Source organism: Heliangelus exortis, chromosome 1 (assembly GCF_036169615.1).
Source record: "Heliangelus exortis chromosome 1, bHelExo1.hap1, whole genome shotgun sequence".
NCBI lineage: Eukaryota > Metazoa > Chordata > Aves > Apodiformes > Trochilidae > Heliangelus > Heliangelus exortis.
In genome coordinates this window covers 190,558,392-190,573,151 of record NC_092422.1, presented here as the reverse complement: position 1 = coordinate 190,573,151, position 14,760 = coordinate 190,558,392, and the positions used below count along the sequence as shown (strand labels likewise).

The following is a 14,760-nucleotide window of genomic DNA, read 5'->3' as shown; positions in this document are numbered from 1 at the left end:
GGGCTACACATGGCTCCAGTGTGTTGCTGAGCAGAGGAGGGGCACAGGAAAGCATTACTTGGTATTGGGTGAGGGTCCAATTTTGTCCATATTCACAGTTGTCACTTAGGCAGTGGTGGGAAGTTAAACTGTGCCTGTAAATTCAATACATCTCACAGCAGCTAAAGTGAATTCTATTTTTTTTCATTGGATAACACATGGCCAAAGTGGGTGTAACCATGTAGTTTGCCCAAGGCATCTAAAAATCCTACCCACTCTACAATAAAGTCACAAAGATCATGACAAGGAAAGCAGTGTTAGAAGGGTTTAGAGTGACCTGGACTAATAACAAACTTATGGCCCTTTACATAATTTCAGCAAGCCAATTCGTGCAATTTAGCTGGCAGAAAATGAACACAGCAAATAAAAGCAGTAAAAAGAACTATTTTTCTCCCAGTTTAGTGGCCTGAACTGGCTCATGAAGAGAGCACAGGGCCAGCACCTGTGCAAGGAAGAGAGCAGCCCCTGCCTGAAAATGTGGGCAATGCTTTCAGCAGCAGGAAGATAAGATTGTTTCAGCCATTTTGGAGGGGTATCACATTCCCGACATCCCACCAGAGGTGGAGGGCTGTGCAGGCCACTGTGTAAGGAGGTACCTACTCAATACAGACTTTATCTTCTCTGTTAAGTTTTACACCAGCATGTTCACATGGAGAGTGGCATGCATATGAGATGTCCTCTCTCCAGGTAATCTCACAGTGATCAAAGAAATCTCCTGATGCTCTGGTTATGACTAAAATTACTGCTGCTGAAAGGAATCAGAGACAGAACACATACTCCTGTGGTTTCAAGGTGGTTTCTTTTGTGTACTGAGTGAGTGGCCCTTTGTGCAGTACAAGATCAAGACAGTTCCTTGTAAGGCAAGGCAGTCAGCATCCTTCCTCTCCTTCGTGTGGAGAGAGAAATAATATCCCCACCCCTCATTTCCAGGATAATACAACAGTAAAAAGCAAGAGGCAGCAAGGATGCAGAAGCAATTGTAGAGTGTGAAGCTACTTTGAACTCAGTTACTGGAAGCTGCCCTAACTTTATGACAGAGTTCAAGAACTAGAAGAGGTGGAAACCACCTAGACAGGGACACGACTCTGCTTGCAAACTTTGGCTGCTCCAATTTGGCTGCAATCTTTCCCTCAGTCCTCACTCCCATAAACATGAATTGATACAAATTCCACCAATCTGGCCAAAGCCAGGAGATATTTAGAACAACTTTTCCTTTTTCTTATCTGAAGTAGAAAGGGAGGGCAGGAAGGGAGCCACCATCTGCACTTGACCTTGTTGGAACTGCAGGGTGTGAGAAGGTCTCAACCACTGCCAACATGCACTTCTGACCTCCAACATGCTTACCTTGCTTTGCTTTCTGTCCAGGTAGAACTGATGTTGACTAATGGCCATAGCCCAGATGGACTTTATTAGTGCTGGGCAGGCGTACCACGTATGCACAGCAATGCCACTATGCCCAAAAGTTCTTCTGGTCACAGATGCCCTGGAGAGGAGAAAATAATGAATAGGAGTTACACCAAGATTTCCTCTGACTGTTTTCTGTGGCAGAACCCATCATGAACCTTGTAGTAAAAGCTGCTGTCCTTACTGTACACAGCCTCGTGCTAACTGGAAAAATGCACAGAGAACAGCAATGAACATCCAATCAAGCCAGGAGAGCATTTACTTTAAATAACTCAAGTTACCAAGCTCCAGAGGACTAACAGTAAAGATCATCTGGTTTCTCCAGACTGTTTTCCTAGGTTTGGCTGAGCTGAAGCTGACCTGCTGCATGTCCCAGGGGAGTCAGCAATGTCAAAGCATGTGTGAATCCTCTGTGTCTCATCACAAGCTGAGACACCCATGGCCAAGTCCTCACACGCTGCACCACTGCTGGCTTTGGGTTTTGGCTCTCAAATATTAGGACTCAGGTGACAACTAAAGATCCACAGGAGCAATGGCTGCTTCAGAGAACATGGAGGAAACTCTACAGGTACACTGATTTCCCCACTTGTAAACAGATGGACCAGGACCTGCCACATGGCATGGGAAAGGGGAGTAGTGAGGCTTGGAGAGGGCTGCTTAGTGCTCTGGAGAGAAGAATGTTACTCAGTGATTAGTTGAGTTAATATAAAAACAGGAAAAATAAGAGCTCAATGTTTCCTCTCTGGGACTCCCAATTGTCCTCAAATATTAGCAAAAAAACATAGGTTAGGTTTCCTCATGCTTTCACAGCTGCACAAAACTACTTGATTATTCCTCTCCACCCCTCAACTCTAACCCCACCAGCAGAGTCCCAGCATACACACACTCACAGCCTCCAGCTCTGCAGAACCCCTGCCACCACAGGGATGTAGCACTGGCTGGACTAAACCAAACCACTCATCTACAGAGCCCCAGATAAATCAGGTCCTCTTCTCCAGTTGTGTAAGAACAGTCTTGTGGTGCAGCATGATTACAAAATTAATGTGAGTGCTGGTACATGGGCTAGCTCAGAAATGTGGCAATTTTCACACAGGGATGTGGAGGGTGAAGAGGGGTCTGTGCAAAAGTACTGTGCAAAAGTACAGCCCAAGGAGTACTGTATGGTACAAAGGGGCTGACACAGTCCATAGTGAGCAGGCACACCCTGTGATGCAGATGTGAAGGTGACACAGCAGGATAGCCCAGGAGCTCTGCTGTGCAGTGCAAAGGATGGGAGACTTTTACTGGCACTTAGAAGCCCCCGAGGCTGCTGAGAACCAGATTAAGGTTCTCGTCCTTAATCTGACCTGGCCACCATTCCTTTGGTGCCTGTGGGCTCCTGCCCTGTCCAAAATTGGAGGTGAACATGGGGAGTGCAAACACACAGTCCAAGAAAAGTTGTGATAAAGCCAAGAATGAAACAAAAGCAAAACTCTGCAGTGAAATGGGAACAGCTAGCCAGGTTCAGCCAGGGAGACAGCTGACAGCTCCTGTGCCAGGGCCTTTTCTGTGCTGCAAAATATGTTAAAGTCAAGTTGTGAGGCTACAAATCAGAGTGAAATTTCTCTGAGAAAACAGCCACAGCCAACACAAACAAGGTCTGAGAAAACTGGGATCTCAAGTTTCAGTGTTACTCTCTGCTGAGCCCTCTCCATGTGACTGAAACAGAAGACCTTGTCCCACTATGAGTATTGCTCTTGTGACAAAACTCTGTGTGGATGGAACAGGACAGTGGCTGATGGCCCTAGTGAGGCTGGGTGCTGTCTGGTCCTTGTCACTGGACAGGGAATGAAGGCAGTGCTACAAGGTGCTCTTAGAGTTAAGACTGAAGAAAGGAACCAACTCGGGATGCTTCATGTTGGTTTAAGGGCCACAGACCACCAGGGCACATTGGTACATATGGCTCTAAGGCATTAAAGCACTCAAATGTGAGCTAAACCCATAATTCTGGTGTCATCTGATTCTGTTTAAAAGCAGCTATTCACTTTTAACTCTCAGAAACATACTCAGCAAGCCATTCACCATCTCATCTTAAAAGCATTCAGATAACATGGAGGAAACTCTTCAGGTACATTGATTTCTCCACTTGTAAACAGATGTACCAGGACCTTTTTCTTTTTTTTTTTTTTTTTTTCTTTCTTTTTGGTATCTGTACATGTTTCCCATCAAAACTACAGACCCCATTAAAAAGTCTGCAGACTTAGAGCTATGGACTTGCTTCCACAGCTGTCTTTTGGGGATGAGTGATATATGACCCACGAGTGTTTTTGGTGACTTCCCTCCACACATCCCACATGCACTATGGAATTAACCCTGTTGATGCACCCTAAAATGTATCATTTCCGTCTTTTATGGGATATGGAACCACGATGAAGAGAGGTTTAATGGCTTGTTCAGGACAGGAAGCCATGGGCAGAGGAAGGGCTTAAAAACATACATTGTGCTGCCCAGCCCTGGCCACAACCATGGAGCTGTGCTTGCTCTCCTGCAAGTGTGGCTTTGCTGACTCAGTCTCTGGTTTGGCTACACGGAGAAGAATGCAGAGGCAGCACTGTGCTGGCTACTCCTCCTCCTCCACACGCCACTTGGCCCAGAGACTCCAACCCGAGTTGTGTTCCCACCACTCCACTACAATGTGCATTGCTACTTTACAGCCAGCACACCATTTTGACCTGGATGGTGATCTGCAAATCAACCAAACGAATTCCCTTGTACTAAGAAAGCACCAGGCTGACCACCTGGGACAGGGTTTTGTTCTTCTGGTGATGATTCAGAGAAATAGCACAGTGGAATAAAAAAAAAGGGAAGTTCTGTGTCAGTGATTCTTATCATCTAAGTAAGAATGAGACAGCAGAGGTTCCTCTGTGTGGTCATGACATTAAGTTGTAAATATCATGATGATTTTTTAACATCCCTGAGCTATTTGCTTTCTTTTCCTTGAGACCCTCCTTACAGGCACTGGGCAGCCTGGGCATTCAGGGGCTCCTGGCTGCTGGTTGCTTGCAGCAGGAATGTCTGACGCCTTGCCCACTGCTGGAGGGTGGGTGGGGGAAGGAGTGCACCACCCCCAGCTCCCTTCTGGAATATCTCCCAGTGTACTCTCAAGTTGGAGAATTTGCTCTGCTAGATTTCATGCGACTATTTACATGCTTAATACTAAGCAGATGCTTCAAGGCTCTGCTGACCCTGGAGCTGCACAATGATATGAGCTGCTCTACTCAGTTTTTGCTTCAAGAAAATGCACTTATGGAGGCAGGCACCATCGGTGCGACAGTGTCCAGATCAGGGCAAATAAGCACAGAAACTGCATGCAAAATTCCCCTAATAAAAGTACATATATACAACAGAGAGGCACAGGGAACAGGTGAAACGGGATCGAGCAATCAGCAAAACATACTACTACCAGCAGCTCACCCAATCAGTCCAAAAAGGAGCTGGCCTCCATCAGCTGCATTCATACACACTTTGCAAGTGGGACAATGCTTCAAGCAAGAACAGCTTACAGAGCAACACACACACTGGGTCACTGTCTGCAGTAACCATTCAGCAACGCAAATGAGCAAGGGGTACAGAATGCACTGATTAGATGCAGTACAGTCACTCGAACTCACTCTCTCCCACGTTAGGTCTCTAAAGTAAGGAGAAAAAAAAAAAAAAAAAAAAAAAAAAAAGGAGTCCCGTGCCAAAAAGGCTGATGGGCTTTCATCCAGACTGCCGGTAAACCTCTGGTACCGTGCCATTCCTTTCAGTTGCACTACTGAATATTTATTTACAAGGAAGCATGTGCGTACAAAATCTGGCGCTCATCTCCAGGTTTCAAGTGCAATACGGGGACAAGGAAAGCCCCCATCCACGGACGGGGGTTAATGGCACCACTGCCGGGGCCCCTAAGCTGCACAGCCCCGGGGGTCAGAAGGTACCAAAGCAGCGGGAAGGGAAAACAAAAAAAATAAATCCGCTAGGAGCCGAGGGGAAACACATCCTCAAAAACACCCACCGGAACCCCCAAATGTCCTGCTGGAAGGAAGCGGCAGCCCCCGGCTCCGTACTTGTTGCCCCTTATTGCAGCCAAGCGCAGCGAGCCCCGCACAGCAGCGGGGGGAGGGCGGATTGCCTCGACCCGGCTCGGCGCTGCAAAGCCCGGCTCAGCCCGGCTGGCTATGGCTCAGCCCGGCTCGGCACGGCTCAGCCCGGCTGGCTGTGGCTCAGCCCGGCTCGGCACGGCTCAGCCCGGCTGGGTATGGCTCAGCCCGGCTTGGCACGGCTTAGCCCGGCTCGGCACTGCAAAGTCCAGTTGGGTATGGCTCGGCTCAGCCCGGCTGGGTATGGCTCAGCCCGGCTCGGCTCTCACCTGCGCGGGTCGTGCACCTCCACCGAGAACTTCTTCTCGCGAAAATAGAGGTTCTCCAGCTGCCTCCATTGGAAGATCTGCGGGAAGAAGAAGACGGCTGAAGCGCCTCGGCGCGAACCCCCGCCCCGCCCTACCCTACCCTGCCCGCCTCCTCCCCCCAGCGCTGCGGCGGGGCTGCCCCGCTCCGATCAGATCCGATCCGCTCCGCCCCGGCGCGGCCCCGCGTCCCGCCCGCGCCCCCCGCCCAGGGCGGTGGGGCAGCCCCGGGGGCGGGCAGTGGTTCCGTTCAGGCCGGCCCCTGCCTCCTGCGGCGGGCTCGGTGCCGAGGGGAGATGGGGAGGGATTTCACTTTGTAAGGCGAAATACGGTTTAAACACAGGCGAAGCCACGGGGAAAGCGCTATTCCGCTGCTTGGAGGGCGGGCAGCTCGTGTGTATCGGCCCCTGGCACAAGAGCCTTTCCCTCGGGCAAGGCGTGAAGCGCGAATCTCGGAGGGGTGAAGGCAGCCTGGCCGGGTAGGTGAGACCCCCACGGAAGCGACTTGCACCTCTCGGCTGAACTGCTATCCCCGGCTCTGCTTTCACCCCTACGTGTTAAAACTCGCGTGGGCAGAAGCCGAGCGGAGTCACTGTATGTCCCCCGGGTGCTGGCAGCACTCGTGTTGGTGGTGCCCGGGGCTCCAGCCTCCTCCCGGCCGTGCGAAATGCAGCAAGAAGCGAGTCCATTTGACAGGCTGTCCCTCAGAGCAGCACGCAGATAAACCCAGCGGGGAAACTGAGGCACGAAGCACTTGTGCCACTGACTTGCCCGTGGTCACAGGAGTAATATGCAGGTCTCCTGGGTGCTGACTGCGTGCCTTCGCTCTAGAGTTGGTTGTGGGCCAGCCCCAGGGGCTCTGCCTGCCTGAGTGTACTTGCTCCTGGGCAGTGGGACATACTCTAGCAGTGCCTGTACCCATGTCTGCCATAACACAACCCTCATCTTCCCTGACACAACCCTCACCTGCTATGACAACCCTCATCTGTCCTGACCCAACCCTCACCTGCTCTGACACAACCCTCATCTCCCTGGCAGGAGGCTGGACTGACTACAGCAGGAACACGAAGGACGCAGAGGTGACAAATGCTGCATTAGCTTTGCAACCACCACGCCGTCACAGACAGGTCTGTGGGTGCCTCCTCTTTACAAATCACGAAACCCAAATCCAAACCCTGGCTTCCAGGCTGCTGTTCCAGAGGGAGGAGACAGACAATACCCCTCGGGCATCTCCCACTTCAGTTTGCCTGTGCTGCCCCCAGCAAGTAACCTCGCCGCTGCGGAGCAGAGCCAGCAGAGCTTTCCCTGATTTATACTCCCACTACAAGCAGCTTCTGTGGAGTTCCTGTCCTACCCCCAAGGAAGGCGCTGGCTCCTGCCATGGAGAGATAAGCTGCTTGCCAGTGTCAGCGCTCTCGAGATAAGTAAACAGGAGGCATAATTTTATTTGCACTGATTAAGCTGCTGTTGGAGGTGAAATCTCACAAATAAAACAAGCCCCGCTGAGGACCCAAACATTTTCTTCTCACTAACACTTTAGGGACAGCAGAACTGAAAACACTTCTGTTTGTAACGTACCAAGACTTTTTTTCTTTTCTTCTTTTTTTTATTTCTTTTTTTTCCTCTTTTTTTCTTTTCTTTTTTACTTAATTTTTTTTCCTTTCTGTAACAGATTGTTCAAAAGGAAGCATGGTGTAAAGAAGGCACTGAGCTCTTCTGTGCTCTGCAGCTGTCCATATTGCAAGAGGGTAGCAGAAGAAGGGGGCCAGGAGAGGTGGGAAGTTTGAAGGGCCAGTTTACACTGACCTTAAAGGATTATTTTATTCCTCCACTGGAACAATTAATCACTGGATCAAAGTGAAGAACAGAAATACCCATTACTTTCCCTACTGAGGGAGGACAGACATGGGGTGAAAGGGTTAAGCCGGGAGCCGAGTGTCTTCCCTCCAAGGGCCCTATGAGCTTCAAAGTCATGAAAAGGAAGTTTGGGGCCTAAACTCCCACTGACAACTGGGGTCAAGCCTGAGACTGCCATGTGGGCTGCCAAAAACATCCCTCTGTGCTTCCAGCTGCCCGTCCGCAAGGCGGAGAGGATAACGCGACCGTGCTGCACGGCATGTGCAGAGGACGTGTTTGGGAGGTGCTCAGACATGTGGAACACATAAGAGTCTAAAAACCCAGCGGGTCACACCCTTCAGAAAACATCCCTCTGTCCCTGGGTCCCCTGTTGTCACTTATGACTAAATTTCGGTGTGGCACAGGAGGAATTTGAAACCCTTTTCTGCGCTGCTGGCAGCCGCTCTCCTTGGACAGTCTCCTCCCCATCCTCCTCCCTCGGACTCTGCCGGACTGTCCCCTGCACTCCAATCCTTTCTGATTTTATCCTCTCTGTTAGCAAACCTCTCAGTGCTCAGTTCGTTAACTGCAGCTCCGTTTCCCTTCGGTGATTAACTCCAACTGTCCAAACACACAGGGTTCTGGGGGAGCTGTGCAGATGCCCACACTGTGAGTACCATTTTCCATGCCCCGGGGTGCCCTGCCTGGCCCCCGGCTGCTGCAGGGAACCTGCCGTAGTCTGTGCCCTATCTGCCAACTACAGACAGATGTTTTGGATCCTCATCAGTGTCTAAAACAGCCTTAGACACCTACAGTTTGGGCACCAGAGCAGCTCCCCAGATTGCTGCATTTTTTATATTTAGTTTCATTGCTTTTCTTGGCAGAGTGTAGAAGGAGGCAAATCCAGACTCTTTGAGAGGGAGGGGTGAAAGTCACCCTGCAACCTGAGTTTTTGTCTTTTTTTTTTTTTTTCATAGCCCTGCTCTCCAGAACATACACCGAGGTTTTTTTTTGTTGTTGTTGCTATAACTGCTCTCCCTTTGGTCCTCAAATACAGCTCTGCAGTCTCCCACTCTTTTTGCCTGCACTGATCTGAGAGGTTTCATCCTTCCTATACATAGAGAATTCAATCTGCAAAAATTGGTGAAGGGACAAGAACTATGAGGAAAGGCAGAGGGAGCTGGGGTTGTTTAGTCTGGAGAAGAGGAGGCTCAGGGGAGACCTCATCACTCTCTAAACCTTAAAGGAGGTTGTAGCCAGGTGGGGGTTGGTCTCTTCTCCCAAGTGGCTACCAGTAAGACAAGAGGGCATGGACTTAACCTCTGTCAGGGGAGGTTTAGGTTGGATATTAGGAAGAAATTCTTTACAGAGAGGGTGATCAGATATTGGAATGGGCTGCCCAGGGAGGTGGTAGATTCTCCATCCCTGGAGGTTTTTAAGAAGAGACTGAATGTGGCACTCAGTGCCATGGTCTGGTAACCACAGTGGTAGTAAATCAAGGGTTGGACTTGATGATCTCAGAGGTCCCTTCCAACCTTGCTGATTCTGTGAAAATGTGACTACTCATATTCACAGATACAAGAAAGTATCTGCTTTCCTGTTAGCCCATCACAACCCCACAAGAGAAACAAAGCCAAAGGTCTCCCATCAGCCAGACCTCCTAATGTAAGCAAGCTGTTCCCTTCAACAGTTGCCCAGCTTCTATATGGTTTCAAACTGATGTTAATTCAGTGACAGATGCACAAGGTGCCATTAGTAGGTCTTCTTAAATGGAACCATAATTTTTACCCATCAAGATCCTTTTACCATGTTGATGCTTGAAACCTTCACTGGGGAATAGGAGCCACAGCAGGGAGCAGGTCATAATTTCAACAGTCTTGCAGAAATGCAGTGACAACAGATGTGTGGTGGGCTTGGGGCTAGTTTGACTCAAAACATCCATGTGCATGGCAGCTTTCCCTCTTCCTACCCCTCCTTCTGATCTGGGTTGGGGTAATTTGGCTTGTGATTGTATTTAGTTGATTTATGGGTCTGAATCCAACACCTGCCCTTGTGGGTGGGACAATTTGCATAGTCTTCTTCTGGAGCTGTATTAGGGGTGAAGTGACTTTTGCCAGACAAAAGGTACCTCACGGCAGGGAGTGGGACAGCATCTCCCCAAACACACTGAAAATGAGACTTAGGAGAAAGTCACTTGGTAATACAATCTGGGAGCACAGCTCCCCTGTCCTTTAGTAGCTTCCTTCACTCCAAGTCTGAAGACATGGGAACAATTAGTGGTGCTTGTGGTAGGCTGAGTTTCTGTCATGTGGTGGCTTGCCTGCTGGGACCTCTTCTGAGGTCTATTTCAGTTCATGCAGCACTGATGGGCAGCTTTCAGATGGGAACAATTTTTGGTAGTGGCCATCATTACAGGCTGCACAGGAGCTCATTTAACCTTCAAGAGATACTTAGGGAAGTCTCCCTGAAACTGCACACTCAGGCATGCATGTACAAGGAAAACGAGTTCTTAAAGGAAGAAAAAATAATTACCCTCACTCCCTGCTTCTCTGGGGGGACTGTCCCTACCATGAGCTCTTTTTCAGTGTGCCAATAAAACTGAAACCAACACTATCATTTGAATTTGCAAGATTGCTTATCGACCCACAAACATTCAAGGGAATAAATGCTCTGTATCAGACCATGTGTTCTGTTTGAAATATGTTGGGGTGGGTGGGGAGGCTATGGTGGAGTAGCCAGTGCCAGAAATGGCTTTCCTGCAAAAACTGGCAGCTTAGAAGAGGAGCCAGGGGAGAGATCTGAGTGCTGCATGGTGCACTGCAGAGAATTCAGGTGCAAGCTACAGGAATTTACTCATTGGAAACCCCTTCCAAGAGGCAGGCAAGCTTGCCAGGCACCAGATGTTTGTGACTAGTTACAAAAAGCTGCAGTCAAAGCCCTTCAGACGCAAGCTGCTTTTGTGTGCACACTTGTGGTTTGCTAGCTGCTCCCTAATTAAGCTGAGCCTGGAGGAGAGGAGGCCCAGGGATCTGCATCCGTTTCAGCATGTGAGCCTGAAGAAGGTTTTTACCATTTTTATTGACTGTGAGGCCGGCGTCGTGGAGTTTGCAGACAGCAGGAGGCAGGGTCAGTGTGAGAGCATTTGAAAAATGCCAGAGGTTCCTGATAAAGAAGGGAGGGTGTTTTGTGAATGAAACCTAGGGAAGGTTTCTGTCTTGGCCACTCGTGTCCTGAGTATCCTGGACTTTGCTGGAATAAGCTGTGCTAAGCACTGAGCTGTGCTCTTTCTCACTGTGCTCAGGAGGCCTTGCCTTGCCCTGATGGTTGGTGCCCAGTGCTTTCTAAATGATGATACCTAGAGAAACATGCCCAAATAGTACCCTTTGGAATAATTCTCAGGCTTCTCTATCCTGGGGCTGGGGTGCCAGGTCCCTGATACTGGCTTCTCTCTGCTGTACCCAGAAAAGATGGATCTGGGATTGAATTGGGCAGTATGGACTATGGTTGGGCTACCCTGCAGGGACACGACATGAGCTGGTTTGCATTGGGTCTATTAAGAACAGATATAAATACCCAGGTATTTGGTATCTTGTTCTCTTTCCCTTTTCCCTGTGTGTGTCTTCTCTTGAAGCACCTGAGATGGAGCACAGGCAGAATGGGTACTCAGTGATGCACAAGCTCCCAGGGGTTTCACATGTCATGATTAGTGGCTGTCCAGAGTCAAACTGCAGAATTCCACAGAGGATCTGCTTACTGTTTGTCTGCCCTCTTTGGTGAGCTAAAGGAGATTTACAAAGGAGACAGAGACAGGCTTTTCTCAGAGGAGCCCACTGAAAGTGTAAGAAGTGATGGACACATGTTGCAGGGCTCCAGCAGAGGAAATTCTGACTAGATATGTAAAAAAACCCCCAAACAAAACAACCAGTGAAGGGGGTCAAATACCATAGGGCCATGAGTAATGTGCTTGAACTCTGAAGCTGGCCCAGCTTTGAACAGGAAGTTGAGCTACAGACTTCGAGAGGGCTTTTTGACCTGTATTTTTCTTTGATTCTAAGCATCTAATAAATGACTGTGATTACTGTTGGACTGTATGGCATCTCTCAGTCCTTCAAGTCTTGCAGCTTCTTAAGATGATTAATGCCTTAATAAATCATCCTGTACAGGAGGAACAATCATCCCTCCACATGCAGGCACTACCACACCATCCAGGCTGGATGCTCTGAAAGGCTTCTAGGAAAGGCAGGGAAGTAACGTGGCACATTTCTAAGGGCCCTAAAGCAGCCCCTTCCCTCGCCTACACTATGGGCAAGAGCCAATCCTGGATGAATCCCAATACTAAAACTGGTACTAAACAATGGAACTGAACAATGACAGCATTTTTACACAGCATGCATGAGGGCAGCTACAAACTTCCCAGTCTTTTGTTTCACAGTTTAAAGGCAAAGCAAACACAACAAAAAGAATTCCTCTTTGGAAATGTAATTCCCTCCTCTCAACAAACCAGCAAGGCAAAATTCTAGGGGATGAGTTATGCAGGAGGTCAGGGTAGGGGTTATGAGCTGTTCCTTTTGGGCCTTCAAGTCTATGAAAATCACAGCTCCAGTGAAGTCAATGGCAGTTTTGTCCCAGTGATTTCAGTGGGGCCATGGTTTCCGGGCATGAATTTGTGTTCTGCCTCAGGCCAGCCCTGCTCCCATCAATCATGCATCTGTCAGACTAGTTAAGAGTGCATGAGGAAGGGTTTGGCCCAGGCAGAACAGCACCATCTCAGCTCAAACAAGTGGACTCTTGTTTCAGGAGCAGATTTACCAAAAGATTTTGGTGGGCTGTCACCTGTGAATTAGTGTGACCCATTGCTGAGGGTGCCCCAAGGCTGAGATGGGGATATGCTGCTGCACTATTACTTAGTCCTCCATCCTGCATGCTTCCATTTATTTCTGCATTTCTGTTTGTTTGGGATATTTTGTTTTTATTTTACTTCCCAAAACAAACAAACAAACCAACCCTAAGAGGTTTCCTGTGTAGTTTGATGTGGGAAGCAACCCCACCAATGATCTTCTCAAAGGCTTGCTGTTCTCCCTTCCCCCATGGAATGAGAGACTGGCTTGGCTAAGTGGAACTTTCAGTGGTCTGTCAGCAGTCCCAGCTAACTATCTAATTACTTTTCCCCCTCAGGCTTCAGGACTCTTTTTTTGCCAAACAGACAAACAATTTCTGGTTCAATTTGAGATCCCTTTTGCTGTGTGCTGTTCTCCTGGGACCACACCACCTCAACAAACATTTCTGGCTTGACCAAACAGAAATCGCATCTGGATCAATATAATCACCACTCTTCATTCATTTCCATTATGGAGAGACAATTTCCTATTAAGTTTCAAAGTGGTTTACTGGCTCACAGAGACAGTAAAGCATCAGATCACAGAGGGAAGAGCTGCTAGTTGCACAAAGCATGATTTGTCTACACCATGCAACTTGATATTTGGGTCTCGAATGGTACACAGACTGGGAAATCAGAATTTGACTTTATATACAACCAAATTCACCTTTCCTTACTTACTTAATTAGTAGATGCTGTTGGATATTGCATTGCTGTCACTATGCTGGGTGTGTCTAAATCAATAGATCTATAGTGAACATGTTTTCCTGATTCTTGTAAGTTAAATTTTCTCCCTTTTATCATCTGGAAGCAAATGAAAGTGTCCAGATCTTTCTGCATTGACCATCTCTCCTTTCTGACCTAATATACTATGTATAAGATAAAGGATGTCCAGACTGTAACCTATGAATCAGTTGCCACAGAAAGATTTATGCTGTCTACAAACCACTGCTGCTACTCTCCTAAGGATCTTTTTGTCTTCTTCAGTGGTATGACTAAAGAACACCTATCTTGTAACCCCATCCCACACTGCTCTGATGATGCACCTACATATTAGACTAAAAATACTCCTGCAATGCAGCCTGCCTGCATCTGGGGTGCCACAGCAGAAGCAATTCCACATAGATGATAATGGGCTGCAACTCCTGACCTGAGCCTCCTGCCCACACCACTGGCTTAGTGATGGATGCCTCATATTCATAGCCACTACCTAACAGCCCCTGCCTGGTTTCATTTAGTTACAAATATGTCAAAGCCTTTGGAGTATTAAGTCCTGGTGAGCTAGGAGACAGCACTTCAGAAGGGTGGGGTGTGCAGGGAGCCTGCTACCACTTCAGAGCCAAGCACAAGTGCTCCAGGAGGTTTAAATCTTGCTTTAGATCTCCACCCTAACTCCAGGGAGATGTGGTCCAATTTGTTTCACTTTGTGCTGTAGGAGTGATTTGTCTTTGCATCTTGTAGAAGTTCCTGCTGTGTGCTGCAGAATCATTTAAGACTTGGCTGCTGCTTTTATAGAGAATTACCCTTTAAGACCTGAATACGACAAAGCATCTGGAGAAAGGGAGTTGTACTTTGATGGAACTGCTCCTATATTTAATGGTAGCCATGGGCTTGATTTGGCTGGATCAAGGGATGGCATGTCATGCTGTAGCCTTTGTGAATGTAAATTCTCACAGAAAACCCTGGGGTTCCTGTACTTGGCAGTATCACCACAGTACACATACAGTAAAGGAGCAAAATAGCACTGTTTTCCTCAGAAGACAGCAGTGCCTTAGTTATTCATTAGTATCTACAAGCATAGCTGATCAAGCTACTAATTTATCTAGGTAATGGAAACTGAGTATGACTATTCTATGACTTTAAAACAATGATTTTTTCCTACATGATCTCCTTAGCCATCTGAAATCAGCCCTGTTTGGGAGAGAAACTGAATCAAAATTTTACCAGCTTGTAAGAGAGAACACAGTGGTGATGACCTCCAGCTACCAGTTAATTCATCCTGGTTAAACCACGGCAAATTCTGTGCAGCCAAGCTCCTTCCATCTTGTTCCAAGCTACATGGCCCTTGATTGCTTATTGTATAGGTTTATTGTGTAGGTTAATTGCAACTTCTTTCCCTGGCTGCTGTGATTTATGCAGCCTGGACCCATACACAGCTCTTACAGCTGTGCTGTAGGAT

General features: G+C 48.1%; 1 protein-coding gene across 11 annotated transcripts in view; it reads right to left on the bottom strand.

Moving 5' to 3' along the window:
• The window catches only part of FRMD4A (FERM domain containing 4A), a 367,278-nt gene that overhangs the window by 34,736 nt on the left and 317,782 nt on the right, over positions 1 to 14,760 (bottom strand). For all 11 annotated transcript variants that reach the window (XM_071734084.1, XM_071734081.1, XM_071734085.1 and 8 more), the window contains 2 exons: positions 5,834 to 5,910; positions 1,384 to 1,522 (listed from right to left, as the gene is read on the bottom strand). In XM_071734084.1, the coding sequence (XP_071590185.1) occupies positions 1,384 to 1,522; positions 5,834 to 5,910 (216 nt within the window). The remainder of the gene's footprint in view (positions 1 to 1,383; positions 1,523 to 5,833; positions 5,911 to 14,760) is intronic.